This window comes from Geotrypetes seraphini, chromosome 11, assembly GCF_902459505.1.
Source record: "Geotrypetes seraphini chromosome 11, aGeoSer1.1, whole genome shotgun sequence".
Taxonomy (NCBI): Eukaryota; Metazoa; Chordata; class Amphibia; order Gymnophiona; family Dermophiidae; genus Geotrypetes; species Geotrypetes seraphini.
In genome coordinates, this window is record NC_047094.1 from 3885931 (window position 1) to 3906634 (window position 20704).

Below are 20704 nucleotides of genomic sequence, written 5' to 3' on the forward strand. Positions count from 1 at the left end.
CCAATAGCCCAATTCATTTTTTTTAAAGCAATTATTGAGCCTATCAAGCGTATTTTGCCAATTAAGTTAGGTTCCTTTATCGAATCAGCTCCTAAACACTTAAGTTTCACAAAATTTGTTACTCTGTGAAAGTTTGAGAGTACATTTCACTTGCTCTAAAGCTTTAGAGAACATCTAGAACTAGTGTTGCATTTCAACCATCTTTGAAACTGTTTCATGGTCATCCTATTATGAAGTTTCAATTTGCTGATTCATTCTATTTATGTTTATATCTGGTCTTTTTACTACTGTGATGCTATTAACAAGATTGTAAATTTTATGTTGAATTATAATAGCTGTACCCTGCCTTGGGTGAATCTCGTCATAAATCCAAATAAATATGTCACATTACGCTGAAAACAGGGATTGGTAGTGGAAGAAAGCAGAAGAGACGTTTGGAGACAAAAAAACACTACAATGTGATTCACATGCATTTTGAAAAATCAAAAGCACTGTCTGTAAGTCCAAACTTCACCCCAGCTCCATCCTGGGAATTCGTACACCAACCTGCCATTCCATAAAATACAGGTCACAGGGTGCTGGATTAATATTTTACAAAAAAACAAACTCCTCGAAGAAATCGGAAATCCAATAAAAAGTGGGGAAGGAAAGATGTCCCCCCCACACGAGAACCTGTTTTGTCGGATTAATATTTTACAAGACACACATGCTTACAACAGAGCTGATGACTGACTGTCCTGGCCGATAAAAAGAAGCAAAAACTTTGGTCATCAAAACAGTTTTAGGTTGGGATTAGGAGGGGTTCTAATATTACCTTGATGGTTTTGTCTGATGAACCACTGAAGAGTAGGTCCCCTATGGAGTAAACACAAAGACACCATACTGGACCCTGGTGCCCTACGAAGGTGCCTTTGCATTTAAATATCTGTTGGGGATCGTAGGCTGAAAGAGATGAGGCAGACAAGCACAGAGTAAGAGGAAGGTCAATAAATATGAAGAGAAAGAAAATGCACCTGAACACCAAGGCTTCTTTCGCCTGTCAATAGTCACATCCTGTCTGCTTCATTTCATCTCTGCCTCCCTCCTTCACCACAGTGATCAGAATGTGGCCTGAACTCCTCTCACACCTGACCAACACATCCTTTGGCATCAGAGTGCCATAGCTCCAGAATTGCAATCCCTCTCTCATAACCAGTGGGCCAAATCCAAGAATTTTACCTTCTTCAACCTTTTCTTTTTCCCATCAAATTCAGTACAATAAAATGGTCACAAAAATGTGAAGCGTCGAGTAACATTTTTTCCATCTACTTTCCCTTAGCTTTCTGACCCCACAAAGACCACCAGGACTCTGGTTTGTTTACTGTCTATGCAGAGAAAACCAAAGTGTCTTCCTCCCATCCAGAAGGTACCAGAGGGGACAGAGTAAGTCCATAGTCTGTTATTGAGAAAGACATGGGGGGAAGCCACTGCTTGCTCCTGGATTGGTAGCGTGGAATATTGCTACTCTGGGGATTCTGGAATCTTGCTACTCTTTGGAGATTCTTTATGGAATGTCACTCCTATTTGGGGTTCTGGAATCTTGCTAATCTTTGAGATTCTGGAATATTGCTACTCCTTGTGTTTTGGCCAGGTACTAGTGACCTGGATTGGCCACCGTGAGAACGGGCTACTGGGCTTGATGGACCATTGGTCTGACCCAGGAAGGCTATTCTTATGTTCTTAGGATGCCATACAAAGAGGGATTGGGGTTTTTTTTAAGGCATTTATAAACCATGGAGGCAATATTCAACCATTTTTTAAAATGCTGGCTGCAACCAGGCTAAATTCGACTGAGGTATACACAGATACCTAACTAGCATTATGTGTGGTTGAACATGCCCAGTTAGCTATTCAGTGCCAGTGTCCTAATAACTATATCCCAACTCTGCTCTGGATGGCCCCCGGCACTAATCGGATAATGCCTCGACACTCAGAGCACGTATTCAACGACACTATCACAGTGTTTCTCAACCAGTCTTCAGGCCACACCCAGCCATCAAGTTTTCAGGCTATCCACAATGAATATGGGTCAGTACATGCAAATTTCTCTCAAGCACATTCACTATGGTTATTCTGAAAACCCAACCAGCTGGATGTGCTTCGGGGACTGGGTTGAGAACCACTGTTTACTGGGTTAAGTGACACAAAGTATCTTCTCTAGGGCCAACTAGCATGATTACTTGGACAGTTTTAAATGTCCACTCTTTTAAATAGTGGGAAACAAACAGCGAAGGAGACTCTGGTGCCCAATCCCTTTTATTGTGTATCAAGTGGTTGGCGCTTGGAATGCTCTCCCAGAGGAGGTTGTGGCGGAGACTACTGTTCTGGGTTTCAAGCGCAAGTTGGATGCACACCTTCTTGTAAATCATATTGAGGGATACGGGAAATCTGGGTCTCCAAAAAGGAGAACCTAAATGGGCCACTGCGTGCGCGGGTCGCCGGACAAGATGGACCTCGGTCTGATCCGGTGAAGGCGTTTCTTATGTTCTTATGTTTAAGACTCGACACGATCTTGTTTCAGCCCCAAATGGGCCTGCCTCAGGAGTCTGTTATCTGAATGATGGTATGTACACTATTCTTCTAAAGGAGTCAGAAACCAATATTATAAAGCATTAAAAGTGGCTGGAATCCTAGTACACAACTTTCTCCAGCCATCTACAGAGAACACCCACTATAGATAAGCAAGTTGGTTTTCTCAGAGAATAAGGATACTAAGACCTCACAATATGGGATTCTCTAGCTAAAGGCTTGCCTCACAACAGACAGACAGACAAATAGCTTCTTTTGCTTTATGCTACTTCCCTATACTTGGGCCCATTTGCCTCATTGAAATGAAAAATGTCAAGAAAAGAGCAAAATGATTTGTAGGTTTCATGGTTCCACATTTGGCTGGGCTGAGAACTTTTCAGCGGCCCCTCCTCTACAGTATGTCTGACATTATGAGCTGTGACATGACCGTCAAGAATCAGGCCAGCTTAAGACTGCAAGCCAGTTAGAGAGTATGCATTTGCAGAAGGCAGCTCCCATCTTGTTTATGACAACAGCAAGAAAAAAAAGCTGGATGGGTGGATTTTCCATGGTCTTTAATCTACTCCAGATAGAAGGCCAAGATAACGCAGCAATAGCTAAGCCAGTGCAGGGTATAGAGTAAAGAGATGCAAAATATGCAAACACATCTAAAGCGGTTCATTGTATGTTTATTCTATAGCTCTACTTGTGGTGAAGGAAAAATAGTCCCAGCTCAAAGCTGTAGTCTGATGGTCCTGGGCTGCATCTGTGGCAAAAATGATCTCCAGTCACTCTTGGCCTTGCTGGGGGCATCTGCCAATACAGCACCCCTTGTGGTATGCTGGGGTATTTTATCAGGGTTTAATTGGTTAAAACCTACTATCTAAAGCCCTGTTTATACACAGTCATAGCATCAAATTGTATGTTAATAACACTGCAGACATGCATGAAATGCACTACTCACATCCCAGGATTCCCATGTTCAGTCTCGCATTAATGTGGGAAAGTTCATCCTAGAAAACAAACAATGGATCAGATACAGCCAAGGTGCAGAGTCTTTTGAAGACAGCTGAAGGGACACTTGATTCAAGCAGCTGATTGCACTACTCTGCAAGTCATGACTATGTTTCATGATGTTCTCTACTTCTGTAATGTCTTCTCATTTTTCTGTTATCTTTATGTAGGTATTTTTGGACCCCACCTAGTGTACTCGTATAGTGCAGAATATAAATAAGTTCATAAATAAATGATGTCTTGCAAGTAGGATGTTTGCATAGCACAATGAGCCTGCTCAACAGTTTTAGAAACCAAGGCTGGAGCAGTGGCTGTGATGTTATCTATGTTATAAGGAATTAGCATCTTGTCTGTCCTTGGAAAATGCAGTCGATCCTTACCTCTGCAATTAAGGTTTAGAAAAAGAGGGACAACGCAGAGTTGACGGCCATTTTTCCTCTCTCTCAGATAATTAAAAGAATTCAGACTATTTTTAAATGGACAAATTTTCTTTCCTTTAGTCCTACCATACCTGTCTCTGCTCCTACATTGTGGAACTCTTTACCACAACCTCTTCGCGACGAGCAACAACTGGATAAATTTAAGATAGGCCTAAAGACTTTTCTATTTCGCGACGCATTCACTTCAGTTTAGTCTCTACTTTTCCTGATATTTTCAATCATTTACCTTCAAAAATTATATTTAAAAAGACTTTTCCCCACCCAAATGTTTATTCCCATTCCCTCTTTCTCCCTTTTCTCTCTACAATGTAACTTTACCCTCCCATAAACCTCTCTCCTCACTATCAAGTTTGTCTTGTTTATGTTTTAATATACACTATATGTACTTCTAAATATTTATTATATTAATTTTTTTTCTTTCTTACCTATATTTTTTTTATTGTAATGTAAACCGGCCAGATATTTATTTGATGGTCGGTATATTAAAACCTAATAAACTTGAAACTTGAAACCAGTTTGGAACTTGTGGGTTATGTCTGTCAACCAGCAGATAGATGGAAATACTAACGACTTGTATGCTCTGCCCTATAAGGGATCCATGCAACCAAGGGGTTCATTTTCAAAGCACTTAAACACACAAAGTACCAAAGTAACCAATGGAACTTTGTGTGTCTAAGTGCTTTGAAAATACGCCTCCAAATGTCTTCAGTATTTTGAATGACGAAGCAATGCAGAGTAGACTTTTGTTTCATCTCAAGAATCTTCAATAAAATAGTTATGTCATCTGAATTTTGAATAATTCACATCAAAAATGTAGACACAAAAAATTGTGCTCAATCCAATAATCAACTTCACCTAAGAAACAAACTAAATTTACTTATGTATTAAACCAATCTGGTATGAAAAACACAATTTGATTTGATCGCTATCATATCGTAACAACTACCATTACAATAAGTAATCCTACAAATCCTACAACCTACCCCAAAATACAGTAATTAATACTACCTCCAATATAGTAGTCATTCAACTGCAACTCTCATTAACAAACCCACTCATTAATAATATAAAAGGTCTCAACAAAATACGTTCAAAACTTACATGTCCTTTCCATGAACAGAAAAAGACCTCAAATACCCAGATCGTAGGTAAATCCTGGTGTCTTTAATGGTCCAGAAAAACTTCACTGTCACATTTTTATTTAATGGAAAAAAAAGTGAAAAACTTTATTGTTATTTTGAATAGACAACTTAAATAGCTGTGAGACAGGAAACACTTAACTCCTGATGGAGACTGCCATTTCACTTTGATAGCTTCATCAGGGGTCGTGTTTCATCAGCACTGATGCAACTGATTCACAAATTACTTCTTTTGTCCTGTCACCCTCTTTAGAATGAGCTCAAGTCATTATCTAGCGCCATTCACTATTTTTTAAAATTTTCATTAAAGAAAAATGTGACAGAGAGATTTTTCTGGACCAACGGTAGTAATCATTACCCCATTAAAGACACTAAGTTTTACCTAAGGTCTTGGTGTTTGAGGTCCTTTTCCTCGCTTGTCTTTTTGACACCAGATTGATTTAGGGGCTCATTTTCAAAGCACTTAGACACCCAAAGTATCATAGGTTACTGTGGTACTTTGAGTATCTAAGTGCATTTAAAATGAGCCCCTTAATACATAAGTAAATTTGGCTTATTGCTTGAGTGAAAATGAATTTTGAAAATATCATACCAAACCATACAATATCATAATATAACATACATTTTCTTCTATACTGCAAATTTCAACAAGGATTTACAATAAGGTTTCTAGCCAGTGATCATGAACAATGAGATATAAACTGAGGAGGCAGAAAGTCTATGCATTTCGAGCTACAGGTCTGAAGAGAAGAAATGAGTCTTTAGCATTTTCCTAAAGTTGTAATATGTGTTCAGATGACATAGATGCTGTTGGAGCCCATTCCAAATTTTGAGCACTTGGAACTTCTTTCGAAATACATGCATTGGTGAGGGAAATGCTAGAGTCCATACAATATTGATTCTATATACAGGAGGGCCTCTGTCTGAACTGGTCTTTTACGACCAAAGAAAAGAAGATTAAAAGGTAAGACTTAGTTTCTCCTTCCTTAGCACTCTTACCAGACCAATCCAGAACTTGTAGGATGTAGCAAAGCAATCCTTAAGATGGATAGATCTCTTGTTGTGTATTAGTATTGTTTATTTTTATGTTATGAAAAAATTTTCAATAAAACATATTGAACTTAAAAAAAAAAAGAAATCCCGAAGTTCTTTAGCTCCAAAATCAATCACTGCTCTTGCTCCAATATTAATCCTATAGTGCTTTGCATATGCTGTGGAAGTGATCTGCTTCCCAACCTAGAGTAAGGTGGCAACAAAAACATCTTTGAAATAACCTCTATGTCTTAAATGAGACCTCTCCAGAGCCATACAACAGAAGGGAGTCAGATCCTCCATGAACACTGGGCCCCTGAATTAGAATGCCTCTCTCCTGAGGAAGCTGAAATGGATGGTGTATTTTGAGAGGTTATAAGCACATAAGCAATGCCTCTGCCGGGTCAGACCTGAGGTCCATCGTGCCCAGCAGTCCGCTCACGCGGCGGCCCAACAGGTCCAGAACCTGCGTAATAATCCTCTATCTATACCCCTCTATCCCCTTTCCCAACAGGAAATTGTCCAATCCTTTCTTAAACCCCAGTACCGTACTCTGCCCTATTACATCCTCTGGAAGCGCATTCCAGGTGTCCACCACCCGATGAGTAAAGAAAAACTTCCTAGCATTTGTTTTGAATCTATCCCCTTCTAATTTTTCCGAATGCCCTCTTGTTCTTTTATGTTTTCAAAGTTTGAAGAATCTGTCTCTCTCCACTTTCTCTATGCCCTTCATGATCTTGTAGGTCTCTATCATGTCTCCTCTGAGTCTCCGCTTTTCCAGGGAGAAGAGCTCCAGCTTCTCCAATCTTTCAGTGTATGAAAGGTTTTCCATGCCCTTAATCATTCGTGTCGCTCTCCTCTGGACCCTTTCAAGTATTGCCATATCCTTCTTAAGGTGCGGTGACCAATACTGAACACAGTACTCCAGGTGTGGGCGCACCATTGCCCGATACAACGGCAGGATGACTTCTTTTGTTCTGGTCGTAATACCATTTTTAATAATACCCAACATTCTGTTCACAAATCAAAGCTTCCTGAGCTAGTCTGAGTCATAAGAACATAAGCATTGCCTCTGCCGGGTCAGACCAGGGGTCCATCGTGCCCGGCAGTCCACTCCCGCGGCGGCCCCCCAGGTCCATGACCTGAAAGTGTTCCCTACCTAACCTAAAATATCCATACCCTATTCGCTCAATGTCCTGTAAGGTACCTCTATCTGTACCCTGTAATCCCCTTCGCTTCCAGGAAGTCATCCAGTCCCTTTTTGAACCCCAGAATTGTACTCTGTCTTATCACCTCTCCGGGAAGCGCGTTCCAGGTGTCCACCACCCTCTGAGTGAAGAAGAACTTCCTTGCATTCGTTATGAATCTGTCTCCTCTCAGTTTTTCTGAATGACCTCTTGTTTTAGTTGTCCCTGCTAGTCTAAAGAATCTGTCCCTCTCCACCTTCTCTATGCCTTTCATGATTTTATAAGTCTCTATCATGTCCCCTCTCAGTCTCCGCTTCTCCAGGGTAAAGAGCTCCAGCCTGTCTAACCGTTCGGCATATGAAAGGTTCTCCATACCCTTTATCATCCTCGTTGCCCTCCTCTGGACCCTCTCGAGTATTGCCATGTCCTTCTTGAGGTATGGCGACCAGTATTGGACGCAGTATTCCAGATGTGGGCGCACCATTGCTCGATACAGTGGTAGGATAACTTCCTTCGTTCTGGTATAATACCTTTCTTGATAATGCCCAACATTCTGTTCCCTTTTTTTGAGGCCGCTGCACATTGTGCCACCGGCTTCATTGTGTTATCCACCAATACCCCCAGATCTTTTTCTTGGCTGCCTTCCCCGAGTACCCTCCCTCCCATCGCGTAGCTGTACATGGAGTTCCCCTTCCCTATGTGCAAGACCTTACATTTCTCCACATTGAAGCTCATCTGCCATTTTTTTGCCCACTCACTCAGTTTGTTCAGGTCGCTCTGCAGTTCTTTGCATTCCTCAACAGTTCTGACCCTGCTGGAGAGTTTTGTGTCATCCGCGAACTTGATAACTTCGCACTTTGTCCCCGTTTCTAGATCATTAATAAATATATTGAACAGCAGTGGTCCCAGCACTGACCCTTGCGGAACACCACTTGTGACCCCTATCCAGTCAGAATAGTGCCCCTTTACTCCTACCCTTTGTTTCCTGTCCGCCAGCCAATTTTTGATCCATCTGTGCACGTCTCCTTCCACCCCGTGACTCCACAGTTTCTTCAGTAAGCGCTCATGGGGCACCTTGTCGAAGGCTTTTTGGAAATCTAGATATATAATGTCTACTGGGTCACCTTGGTCCAATTGCTTACTTATCCCCTCAAAGAAATGCAGTAGATTTGTCTGGCATGATCGGCCTTTACAGAAACCATGCTGGCTCGATCTCATCAGATTATTTTTTTCTATATGCTCATTGATACCTTCCCTGATCAGTGATTCGGCCATCTTCCCCAGACAGAGGTTAAGCTCACCGGTCTGTAGTTTCCCGGGTCGCCTCTCGATCCTTTTTTGAAGATTGGTGTAACATTCGCTCTCTTCCAGTCCTCCGGGATTACCCCTGTTCTCAAGGACAGGTTGCAAATATGCTGCAGTAGCTCTGCTGTTTCATCTCTGAGCTCTTTCAGTATTCTCGGGTGGATCCCGTCTGGGCCTGGAGCTTTGTCCGTTCTTAATCTATCTATCTGCCTGAGAACGTCTTCGAGGCTTACCTCCATGCATGATAATTTCCCCTCTTTATCTCCCCTGAAGATTTTTTCCGGTTCTGGCACACTGGATGTGTCCTCTATTGTAAAGACCGACGAGAAGAACTTGTTTAGCCTACCAGCCACTTCTTTTTCCTCTTTCACCACTCCCTTCCGGTCACCCTCATCCAGGGGCCCCACTTCCTCCTTCGCTGGCTGTTTCCCTTTCACATATCGGAAAAATGGTTTGAAATTTCTTGCTTCCTTGGCCAGTCTCTCCTCATACTCTTTCTTGGCTTTCCTGACTATTCGGTGACATTCTTTTTGATGCTTCCTGTGCTCTCTCCAGTTTCCTTCAGTTTTATCTTTTTTCCACTTCCGAAATGATATTTTCTTGTCTCCTATCACCTTCTTTACTTCACTGGTTATCCATGCAGGGTCCCTCGTCTGATTCTTCTTGGAACCTTTCCTAAATCTTGGTATATATAGGTTTTGCGCCTTGTTTACTGTGTCCTTGAATAGGGACCAGGCTTGCTCCACAGTCCGAGTTTCCTTGGAGCTGTTTCTGAGCTTCTTTCTCACCATTTGTCTCATGGCATAGTTCCCTTTCTTGAAGTTAAATGTTGTTGCCTTGGTTCTCTTTCCCATAGGTAGTCCTACTTGCACTTTGAACTGAATCATGTTGTGGTCACTGGTTCCTAATGGTCCCATGACCTCCACATCCTTTGCGGGTCCTTTCAGCCCATTGAGGATCAGATCCAGAATCGCTGATCCTCTCGTTGGTGCCTCGACAAGTTGTTCCATGAAGCAGTCCTGGACTGCCTCCAGGAACTCCGTTTCCCTTGCACATTTTGAAATTCCAAGACACCAGTCTATACCAGGATAGTTGAAATCTCCCATAACTATGGTGTATGGGTTCTTGCATTCCCTTCTCAGCTCGGCTACCATTTCTATATCCTCAGCTTCAGTTTGCCCAGGTGGACGGTAGAACAGTCCCATCTTCATCTCGGATCCGTTGCTTCCTGGTACTTTGATCCACAATGACTCCAGTTGGGCATTTGTCGCTGCTGTGTCCACATTGGTTGAGTGAATGGTATCCCTTATGTATAGTGCTATTCCTCCCCCTTTCTGGTAAGTCCTGTCTTTTCGGTAGAGTTTGTATCCTGGCAGTACTATGTCCCATTTGTTTTCCTCGTTCCACCATGTTTCCGTGATCCCTATGATGTCTAGTCTCTCATTATTGGCCATGACTTCTAGTTCCCCAATTTTGTTCTTTAGGCTCCTTGCATTAGTATACATGCAGTTCAACTCCTGGCATTTTCCCTTCCTTTCTATTTTCCCTTGCATTCCATTCTTCATTCTGTCCCCTTCCTGCCCTGCCAACTCCTGAGTATTGTCTCTTTTGTCCTCTCTTTGTGGTAGATTCCTATTGCCTTCCCCTTGTGGCGTGTTCCTATTGTCCTCCTCCTGTTCCTTCTCATCATCCAGTCCCATTTTGACTTCCTCTTTCAGCATGCTCATCCTTTCCCCCTCTCGCTTCATCTGACTCCCTTGTTTGTTCATAGTCTGTTGCTTGCCACTTGTGTCTTCCCCGTAATCTTTCCCCTCAGTACCCTCACTGGATACTGTTTCCCGAACCGTCGATACCAGGTCGACTGTCGGCTTTCCCCTTCTCCTTAGTTTAAAGCTTGCTCTATCGCTCTTCTGACGTTATTTGCTAGTTGTCTAGTTCCCGCCTTGCTCAGGTGTAGACCATCTTTCTTGAAAAGCTTGTTCTTTCCCCAGAACGTTGTCCAGTTCCTCACGAAGAGAAATCCCTCTTCCTCACACCATCTTCTCATCCATGCGTTAATTGATTGTAGCTCCGTCTGCCTCTTCGTTTCTGCCCTCGGTACTGGCAGGATCTCTGAGAAGGCTATCCTCTGGGTCCTCATCTTCAGTTTCCTTCCTAAGATCTTGAATTGTTCAGTCAGTGCATTCTTGCTGTAGTCCCTCCTGGTGACATCGTTCGTCCCGACGTGGACTATCACTGCTGTCTCTTCCGTCTCTGCTCCTTCCAGGATTCTCTCAATCTTGTCAACGATGTCCTTTGTTCTCGCTCCTGGGAGACAGGTCACTAGCCGATCCTCTCTCCCTCCTGCTATGTGACTGTCAACGTGCCTCAGGATTGAGTCTCCCACCAGGATTGCAGATTTCCCTTCTTTCAGCCTCCGTGTCGGTCGCAGGTCTGTGTCCTTGGTGTTCTTCCAGCAAGGTTCCTCCGTGGGTATCCTCTACCTTGGTGTCAGATGTTTCTTGTCCTCTGCTCTGTGTGTCTTCCTCATTTCCGTGCTCCTGTTCTTCCACTCTCCGTGTCAGTCGCAGGTCTGTGTCCTTGGTGTTCTTCGTTTCTTCCAGCAAGGTTCCTCCGTGGGTATCCTCTACCTTGGTGTCAGATGTTTCTTGTCCTCTGCTCTGTGTGTCTTCCTCATTTCCGTGCTCCTGTTCTTCCACTCTCCTGTAGGCATCCTCGATGAACCTCTCGAGCTCCCTGACCTGTTCCTCGATGTACCTCTCTCACATGGGGTCTTCGGCTGTCTGGAAGGGGGCTTCGGAGATGTAGAGTCCCTCCAGCTCCTGGATCCTGAGCTTCAGTTGATTGACTTCTCTCTTCAAGCTCTCCATTTCCTGACATCGTCCGCACACATATGACTGCTGCCCGGAGGGGAGGTAGTCATACATGTGGCAGTCCGTGCAGTACACTGGGAAGCTCATTCTTCGAGTTCCTTCCGCTTCCATATTTGTCCATGAACATCATTTGACCTGGGTACAACAAAATTCTCTGAAAGCATTCTGTACAAACATAAGGAAGTTCTTCTTCACCCAGAGAGTGGTAGAAAACTGGAACAAGTCATAGGGGAAAACACCCTCCAGGGATTCAAGACAAAGTTAGACAAGTTCCTACTAAGCAAGGACGTAAACTGGTAGGGCTAGTCTCAGTTAGGGCGCTGGTCTTTGACCAAAAGGGCCGCCGTGTGAGTGTACTGCTGGGCATGATGGACCACTGGTCTGACCCAGCAGCGGCATTTCTTATGTTCATTCTTCCTAAAACTGGAAGTAGTGGGAATAGAGGAGCTGTTCCATGGCCAAGGTTGCAATAACATGTACAGAATCTTCAAAACTTTGCTCTTTTTGATGACTGAAAATCTAGAAGGCCTTGATGTTGACTTTTATTACTATGGGAGCTATGTGGGGAAGATCTTACCTGCTTGTTATGACACCAAAGGCCATGGGAGACAGTTCCCACTCTCCTCGAATGAGAGAGTGCCTGCCAAGAAAATCTGCCAGAGCCAGAGCTAAGTTATGTTCTATGTTCCTCGATTGTTCATCCTATAACTGAAAAAAAAATGTTCTGAAGATGTGCTGGTGGAAGGATTTCAAGCACTTGTCAGGTTTGAGCATAAATGGGACCTCTGGTGTCAACAGCTAATAAGAGATGAGCATAATTTCTTCTCAGATCTTGATATGTAGGTATCTGCTTTGTTGATCATTGAAGCTGTTTCCTGGCTCTTGAATAAGCCTCCAAAAAATCTGCCTCTGGTTCTTCTCATTTTGGACACTGGCTGCACCTTGACTACTGCTTGATCAGCTCTCTTGTGTTCACAGTCTGTTTATGGTACTGTTCTTCCTTCGACTGTCATCAGGTCTAAAAAACTTTTCAATCTTGGATCCTACAAATGTTGCTGCAAAGTGTGTTTCTGTAACTGTAAAATACTGATCTAGGTGATCTGCAAGATGATTCTTTAAGGATGCTATGACATTGCCGTCTGAGCTTGCCATTGTCAGATGCCGTTTCAACTTAAATTTTGATGGGCCACCACGTGGTGAAGACTTAGTATCTTTTAACTGTTCTTCTGTAGCCTTGACACATGGTTCCAACACTGCCAGCAAAGAGTCACCAACTGTACACAGTGTAGTCAGGAACTGCTTGTTTGCACTTGTTTCAGTGGAAATTGCAAGCAGCTCCTCCATAGATTTCAATGTTGACACACCCTGCTTGAGCATTTTCTTCTACAAACATAAGAACATAAGCAATGCCTCTGCTGGGTCAGACCTGAGGTCCATCGTGCCCAGCAGTCCGCTCACGCGGCGGCCTAACAGGTTCAGGACCTGTGCAGTGATCCTCTATTTATACCCTTCTATCCCCCTTTCCAGCATGAAATTGTCCAATCCTTTCTTAAACCCCAATACCGTACTCTGCCCTATTACGTCCTCTGGAAGCGTATTCCAGGTGTCCACCACACGCTGGGTAAAGAAGAACTTCCTAGCATTCGTTTTGAATCTGTCCCCTTTCAACTTTTCCGAGTGTCCTCTTGTTCTTATATTTTTTGAAAGTTTGAAAAATCTGTCCCTCTCTACTCTCTCTATGCCCCTCATGATCTTATAAGTCTCTATCATATCCCCCCTAAGTCTCCTCTTCTCCAGGGAAAAGAGACCCAGTTTCTCCAATCTCTCAGTGTATGAAAGGATTTCCATCCCTTTTATCAGACGTGTCGCTCTCCTCTGAACCCTCTCGAGTAACTCCATATCCTTCTTAAGGTATGGCGACTAATATTGGACGCAGTATTCCAGATGCGGGCGCACCTTCGCCCGATACAGCGGCAGGATAACTTCTTTATCCTGGCTGTAATACCCTTCTTGATTATACCTAGCATTCTATTCGCTCTCTTAGCGGCCGCTGCGCACTGTGCCGTCGGCTTCATTGTCATGTCCACCATTACCCCCAAGTCCCTTTCTTGGATACTCTCTCACAGTTGGCTTTTGTTTGCTTGAGTGTAACCACCTCCTTGCACAATGTTATACGTTTGCTTATCTCACTGTAGGGGGTCATTTGGATCAACTTCAGTTTTTGATGGCTGGAGTACAAGATTGAGAATATAATCTGCACATCCTATCCAGACATCATCTCGAAACGATGCTTTCATATTCGTTGCATTATCAGTCACACAGATGAGACTAGTTGGTGGAAATTATATTGTCAATGTGTTTGAAACAAGTGAACAAATATTCTCACCAATTTGTTTATCAGTGGTCTCTCTTGTTGCCAAAACTGCTGAACACATGCACCAGTTTTCATAAAGGTGAGATCCTCATATATCTATATTTTTTTTTTAGTCGAGGTGTGCATGGGGGACACACAATCTCTTCTATTCTCATTCACTTTTGATCTGTCCTCTCCCGCCCCACAGTCATAATGACTTTTTTGTCCCCATCCCTAGGGTTTTCCCAATTTCCCCATTTGGACAGACACCTCTCCAAATTTTCGCTAAAAAGCAGTTTTTCTCTGAAGAGAAATGCTATGGAAGATTTTGGAGGAAGTGTCTGCCAACCAATGATAGAAACATAGAGTGGGAGTGCAGCGTACATCATTTAAAAAGGAAAAGAAAGAAAAAGAGAGAGAAAATACTCATTTTTAGTTGCTGTATTGTCCGGTGCCGAGTCAGAAACTAAAAACCATATCATATAAAAACTAAGGGTCCTTTTACTAAGGCGTGCTAACCAATTTAGTGTGCGCTAAATGCTAAGGCGTCCATTATATTCTATGGCTGCGCACTAAATCGGTTAGCACGCCTTAGTAAAAGAATCCCTAAAAAGGATATGCCAATCCAAATAAGTACGTTTTTAAAGAAGCTCTAAATTTCTTGTAAGTAGATTCACAACAAAGTACGTTGGGGAGAATTCCATAAATAAGGCACCGATGCAAAAAAAAAAAAAAAAATTAAAAAAAAAAAATGCAGTGTTTTGAGAGGTACCGTCAATCTATTTAAAGTTGATGACCGCAATGGAACAAGCAATCTTGCAAGATAATCAGGTTGCTCACTGATCAACACTTTGAAAGCCAAAGTTAATGCTTCATGCATCAACCTGAATTTTATCAGAAGCTAATGAATAATCCTTGAATAATGGAGTGACATGATCATACCTATGAGCATTTGTCATCTTTGTAATCATTCTAATTGCAGTATTTTGAACTGTTTGCAATTTTTTTAATGGAAACCTGAGGAAGTCCTATATAGACGGTATTACAGTAATCCAATTTTGATGTAACCAAAGCATAAAGAGATTTGCAGCAGGAAGTATCTATATATGATCGTATCATGCGCAGAGAATAGAAGCAAGATCTAACTACCAACATAAGAATAGCCTTACTGGGTCAGACCAATGGTCCATCAAGCCCAGAAGCCCATTCTCACAGTGGCAATCCAGGACATTAGTACCTGGCCAAAACCCAAAGAGTAGAAACATTCCATGCTACCAATCCAGGGCAAGCAGAGGCTTCCCTATGTCTTAATAATAGACTATGGACTTTTCATCCAGGAATTTGTCCAAACCTTTCTTAAAACCAGCTGTGCTATCCACTTTTACCACAACCTCTGGCAACACGAGTGAAAAAAAATTAAAATTAAAGCAGTATCTAAATGGACTCCTGAATACTTGAAGTTCTATAGGATGAGATTGCAGGAGTGGAGACTCCACCGGAGACTGTAAAGAACCAGTAATCCATAAACCAGTAGTTTTTTGAGGTTTTAATATCAATTTATTTTGTGCCAATACTGCTATTACCATACTTTTTGCAGAGGCTCTAATGAGATCATAAAGAATGTCCAGAACACAAGCTAAACTTTTCTCCAGATTAATCATATCCATGGAGTTCTCATCATCTTCCTCTTGATGCAAGCTGAGGACAGAGAAAGAAGACTCTCGACACATAAGCATTGCACACTGATGCCTGCAGAGCCAAGGATGAAATATTAAACTGCTATTTGAAGAGCATCCCACTTGCAATCCTGAAGATCCATAATGCCAAACTTTAGGTTTCTTAAATGTTTAATTTTTTCCCCAAAAGCAAAGGATAAAACCTAATCAAGGTTCTTTCCACTATAAGACCTGATTCTGAAATGCCCCATTATGATATGATCCCTGAACTCCAAAAATTCCTTATGAGAAAAAGCCTCTGTATAGGTCCCCTTGCTCAGGATCTCCATGATGTGTCACCATTTGCTGGAGACAGAGAAATACTGAGGACATATGGCTGCATAGAGTCCTTATAGGGCAGAGCGCACAAGTCTTTACTCTCATTCTCCATCTGCTGGTCGACAGGCATAATGCATTGGGTTTAGATTGATCTGGTAAGTACACTAAGGAAGGGACATTTTGGGAAAAAGACACCCTGATGGCTCTTCATCTGAAATGCAGTACGGACTGCCTGCCTACTCACAGCTAAGTTGGTGGCCTTTCTGCTTTAAACACAGGACATATTCAGCAATCAGCTCCTAGACATACACTGCCTTCAAACCTGCAACATGATGTTCAGTGGGGACCTATTATGTAACATAAAAGGGTGGGATTTTTTACTTGCTTGTTCATTTCACTGCCTAGAAATTATTGCAGGGCTTATTTACTTTCTCTTTCTTTCTGTAAGTGATGGGCACACTTGAGTGCAAATTTTAACAAGGCAGCATCTCTTAAGCAGATGTCTGACAAGATGTGACCTGAGAGACTCACATTAAGCATGGATGCATCTCTGCGAAATTCCATCATATCTTCACTTAGCTTGCTCTGGTTCTCATCCAAAACATCTAACAAAACAGCAATGACAGCAGACATCAGTCCAAACTGAAGTAACCCAATAGCAGCACAATTTGGTAGAGCTACACTGCTAGGTAGTGCATCGTCTCCTTATACACTTCTCCCTCTGTATTCGTGGGGGTTAGGAGATCAACATAACCACGAATACTGGAAAACTGTGAATAACTTTTTCCATATGTTACTTGCGGTTTTCCCCAAACTAGGCCCAGCAGGTGTAAATGCCAATCAACATGAATTTTGTAACTAAGTGGCACACGTGTAAGAATGCATCACCTTGATGGCGCATGTATTTACACAAGTATATACTGTGGGGCAATTAAGGCCTTTCCAGCATGTAAAGCAGCCTATATATGTGGAAAAAACGGCACACTAGGAAGACTGGAATCAAAACGCCACATCAATGATGGCGATGTGAAGTGCCTGCTGATACTGGCAGAGCATTGTTAGGCTGAGATCTTTTTCACCACTCTTGTAGAAAATCAAGGTGCATGGTGGTTGACCCCCCTTTGTGAATCGAGATACTGTTTTGTGTAAGATTGCCTACTGTCTAACAATCACACAGTTACTTATGTATAAAAGGCTCCTCTTGATACTCCACATAGATCCCCTCTGTGCATATGCTTCACCCACACCTAGGGTGGATATCCACAGAAATGACTTTTTAAATTGTCCTCTTATTGCTCAGTGTAGGATTTTATTGGATTCTAATGTTAGCCTCAAAGAGGGGAGAGCAAAGGCCCTGCCATGGAATATCTACCACTGCTGATGCTTTGGGCACAGATGATGCAATTAACAAGGTTGACTTTGAGGAGTCAGGAACAAGCAGAGACTGGCAGGGGAGGGAGAAAGTGAGGGGCTGGATGCAGAGTAGGAAGGGAGGGGGAACAGTGTTCAGAGCCTGGCAGGACAAGGTAAGGCACTGAACTTGAATATTAACTCCCCTCTCCCACCTGGTTTATATTCGAGTCAACCTTCTTTTCCTCCTTTTTTTGGGGAAAAAGGTTACCTTGGTTTATATTCAAGTATATACGGTATACAAGGATCGGCAATCACATCCTTAATGTAAATGTTTCCATAATCACCAACATGCTAGTTAGCAATGAAATGTGTGTGCCTAGTGGACTGAGAACCTGGGGAACTGGGTTTGATTCCCACTGTAGCTCTTTGTGACCCTGGGCCAGTCACTTAACCTTCCACTGCCCCAGATACAAAACAAATACCTGTGTATAAAATGTAAACCACTTTGTTTGTAGCCAAAGAAAGGCCTGTCCCCCCCCCCATCCCATTTAAACAAGTTTGCATGGAAAGGAGAGCATCAGCAGGTGTCCTTGGCAAACTCACCAAACTTGAGCTCCAGATTCTTCTCCAGCTGGTCAATTTTCTCAGACAGTTTTCCTAGCATGGAACGAAGGAAAGCAATTTCCTGATCCTTCTGAGCCAGTGCAACCTGCATTTCATGAAAGCGGTCGTCTGTCTGCTGAAGGAACTCTTTCAGCCCCTCGAACTTGCACATCTCCAAATGGGTCTCATAGGTGTCCTGATTTCCTATGAACGTGCAGCTGCAGAGAAGAGGAGGGGGATCAGGGTTAGATTGTATTGTTCCTGCTTGAAATACTTCTAGGAAGTTCCTAATTGCAAAATTGGAGAACAAGCCATTTGCGATGATGGTCAATTGCACTTAATCGAAAGCAGTTCACTATTCAAAAAGCCTGTGCAGGAACATGAGGAGGAAAAGGCTGACCACATGAGCAGAGATGAAACAATGAAGCTCTGGCGCCAGAGCTCTGATGTTTGTTGTGAACTGAGAATATCAAATAAACCAAATCAACTTATATATTGTAAGAATGAAGATAAACAAAGTTTTTAAAGTATTTCCCTGTAACTTCATCAAGTGTCCCCTAGTCTTTGTAAATTTTTGACAGAGTAAAAAAAATCGATCCACTTGTACCCGTTCTACTCCACTCAGGATTTTGTAGACTTCAATCCTATCTCCCCTCAGCCGTCTCTTTTCCAAACTGAAGAGCCCTAACCGTTTTAGTCTTTCCTCATACGAGAGGAGTTCCAGCCCCTTTACCATCTTGGTTCCTCTTCTTTGAACCTTTTCTAATGCCACTATATCTGTCTTGAGATAAGGAGACCAGAATTGAACGCAATACTCCAGATGAGGTCGCACCATGGAGCGCTACAGGGGCATTATAATATTCTTAGTCTTGTTAACAAACCTCTTTTAATAATTCATAGCATCCTGTTTGCTTTTTTGGTTTCATCGTATTGTCTACAATGACCCCCAGATCCTTTTCTTGGATGCTAACCCCCAAGGTGGACCCTAGCATCTGGTAACTGTAATTCGGGTTATTCTTTAATGTGCATCACTTTGCATTTGTCCACATTAAATTTCATCTGCCACTTGGACGCCCAGTCTTCCAGTTTGCCTGCAAATTTTCACAATCTACATATGTTTTAACAGTACCTCACCTCACTCGTTCCAATCATTTATAAATAAGTTAAATTCGACCTGTCCCAGTACAGACCCCTGCGACACTCCAGTTTACTCTCCTCCATTGAGAAAAATGACCATTTAACCCTACCCTCTGTTTTCTATCCGATAACCAATTCCTAATCCGCAATTGAACTTTGCCACCTATCCCATGACTCTTTAATTTTCTTAGGAGCTTCTCATGAGGAACTTTATCAAATACTTTCTGAAAATCTAGATACATTACATCAACCGGCTCACCTTTATCCACATGTTTATTCACACTTTCAAAGAAGTCAAGTAAATTTGTGAGGCAAGATCTGCCTCGGCTGAACCCATGCTGACTCCGTCTCATTAAATCATGTTTGTTTACGTGTTCCACAATTTTATTTTTTATAATTGCTTCCACCATTTTGGCTGGTACTGAAGCCTGGCTTACCGGTTTGTAATTTCCCGGATCTCCCCTGGAGCCCTTTTTAAAAATTGGCTTAACATTGGCCACCTTCCAATCTTCAGGTACTACAATGATTTTAGCAACAGGTTACAGATCACTAACAGGAGGTCAGCAATTTCATGTTTGAGTTCTTTTACTACCCTGGGATGTAAACCATCCAGTCCAGGCGATTTATCACTTTTTAACTTGTCGATTTGGCCTAGTACATCTTCCAGATTAACTGAAATTTCTTTCAGTTCCTCCAAATCATCACCTATGAAAACCATTTCCATTTCTGGTAGATCTCTTACATCTTCTTCCGTAAAGACTGAAGCAAATAATTCATTCAATTTCTCCGCTATATAAATGCAGATGAATCACGATTTTATTACCTATACAGTAGTACCTTGCATTACGAGAATAATCCGTTCCAGGAGCATGCTCGTAATCCAAAATGCTCGTTTATCAAAGCGAGTTTCCCCATAGGAAATAATGGAAACTCGCTTTGATGCGTTCCCCCCCCCCCGAGAACCGGCATTGTTCCCCTCGAAGGCCCCCCTGCGATCAGGCATCCCCCCTGCGATCCGGATTCCCCCCTGCCTCGAACCGGCACCCCCACCACAATCCGACCCTCCCCCCGACATGATTGGGCACCCCCCCGACACGATCCGAACTCCCCCCCCCCCCAACACGATTGGGCACCCCCCCGACATGATCCGACATCCCCCCCCGACACAATTGGGCACCCCCCCGCCGCTTCTTACCCTCATCTGGGCACTCTAGAAGGTCGGACTCCTCGTCTGCTGGGCCTTGAGCCATGAGCGGTCGGAGGTTCTTGGGGGGGCGGTCGTTGGGAGGGGGGTTTGCATCGAGGGCAGGAGGGCCTGGGATCCCTCCTGCCCGTAATGTAGTGCGGGGTGGGGGTAGGGGTCGCATGGCCAGGAGGGTTTGGGCTCCCTCCTGGCCCGAACAACTAGCGGGAGGGGGGGGGGGTCGCCAGGGCCAGGAGGACTTGGGTTCCCTCCTGGCCCGATATTGTCAGGGAGTTGGGGAGTCGGCGGGGCAAGAGGACTTGGGCTCCCTTTTGCCCCGATCGTGTCGGGGAGTCAGGGGGGCAAGAGGGCTTGAGCTCCCTCTTGCCCCGATCGTGTCGGGGGTGCCGCAGTTGGCTGGGGCAAGAGGGCTTGAGCTCCCTCTTACCCCGATCGTGTCGGGGGTGCCGCGGTTGGCTGGGGCAAGAGGGCTTGAGCTCCCTCTTGCCCCGATCGTGTCGGGGAGTCGGGACCGCCAAGAGGA

General features: G+C 43.4%; 1 protein-coding gene across 4 annotated transcripts in view; it reads right to left on the reverse strand.

The window, feature by feature from the left end:
- The window catches only part of TRAF7 (TNF receptor associated factor 7), an 83703-nt gene that overhangs the window by 12481 nt on the left and 50518 nt on the right, over nucleotides 1-20704 (reverse strand). For all 4 annotated transcript variants that reach the window (XM_033914148.1, XM_033914149.1, XM_033914151.1 and 1 more), the window contains 4 exons: nucleotides 17841-18058; nucleotides 16416-16489; nucleotides 3512-3560; nucleotides 815-942 (listed from right to left, as the gene is read on the reverse strand). In XM_033914148.1, the coding sequence (XP_033770039.1) occupies nucleotides 815-942; nucleotides 3512-3560; nucleotides 16416-16489; nucleotides 17841-18058 (469 nt within the window). The remainder of the gene's footprint in view (nucleotides 1-814; nucleotides 943-3511; nucleotides 3561-16415; nucleotides 16490-17840; nucleotides 18059-20704) is intronic.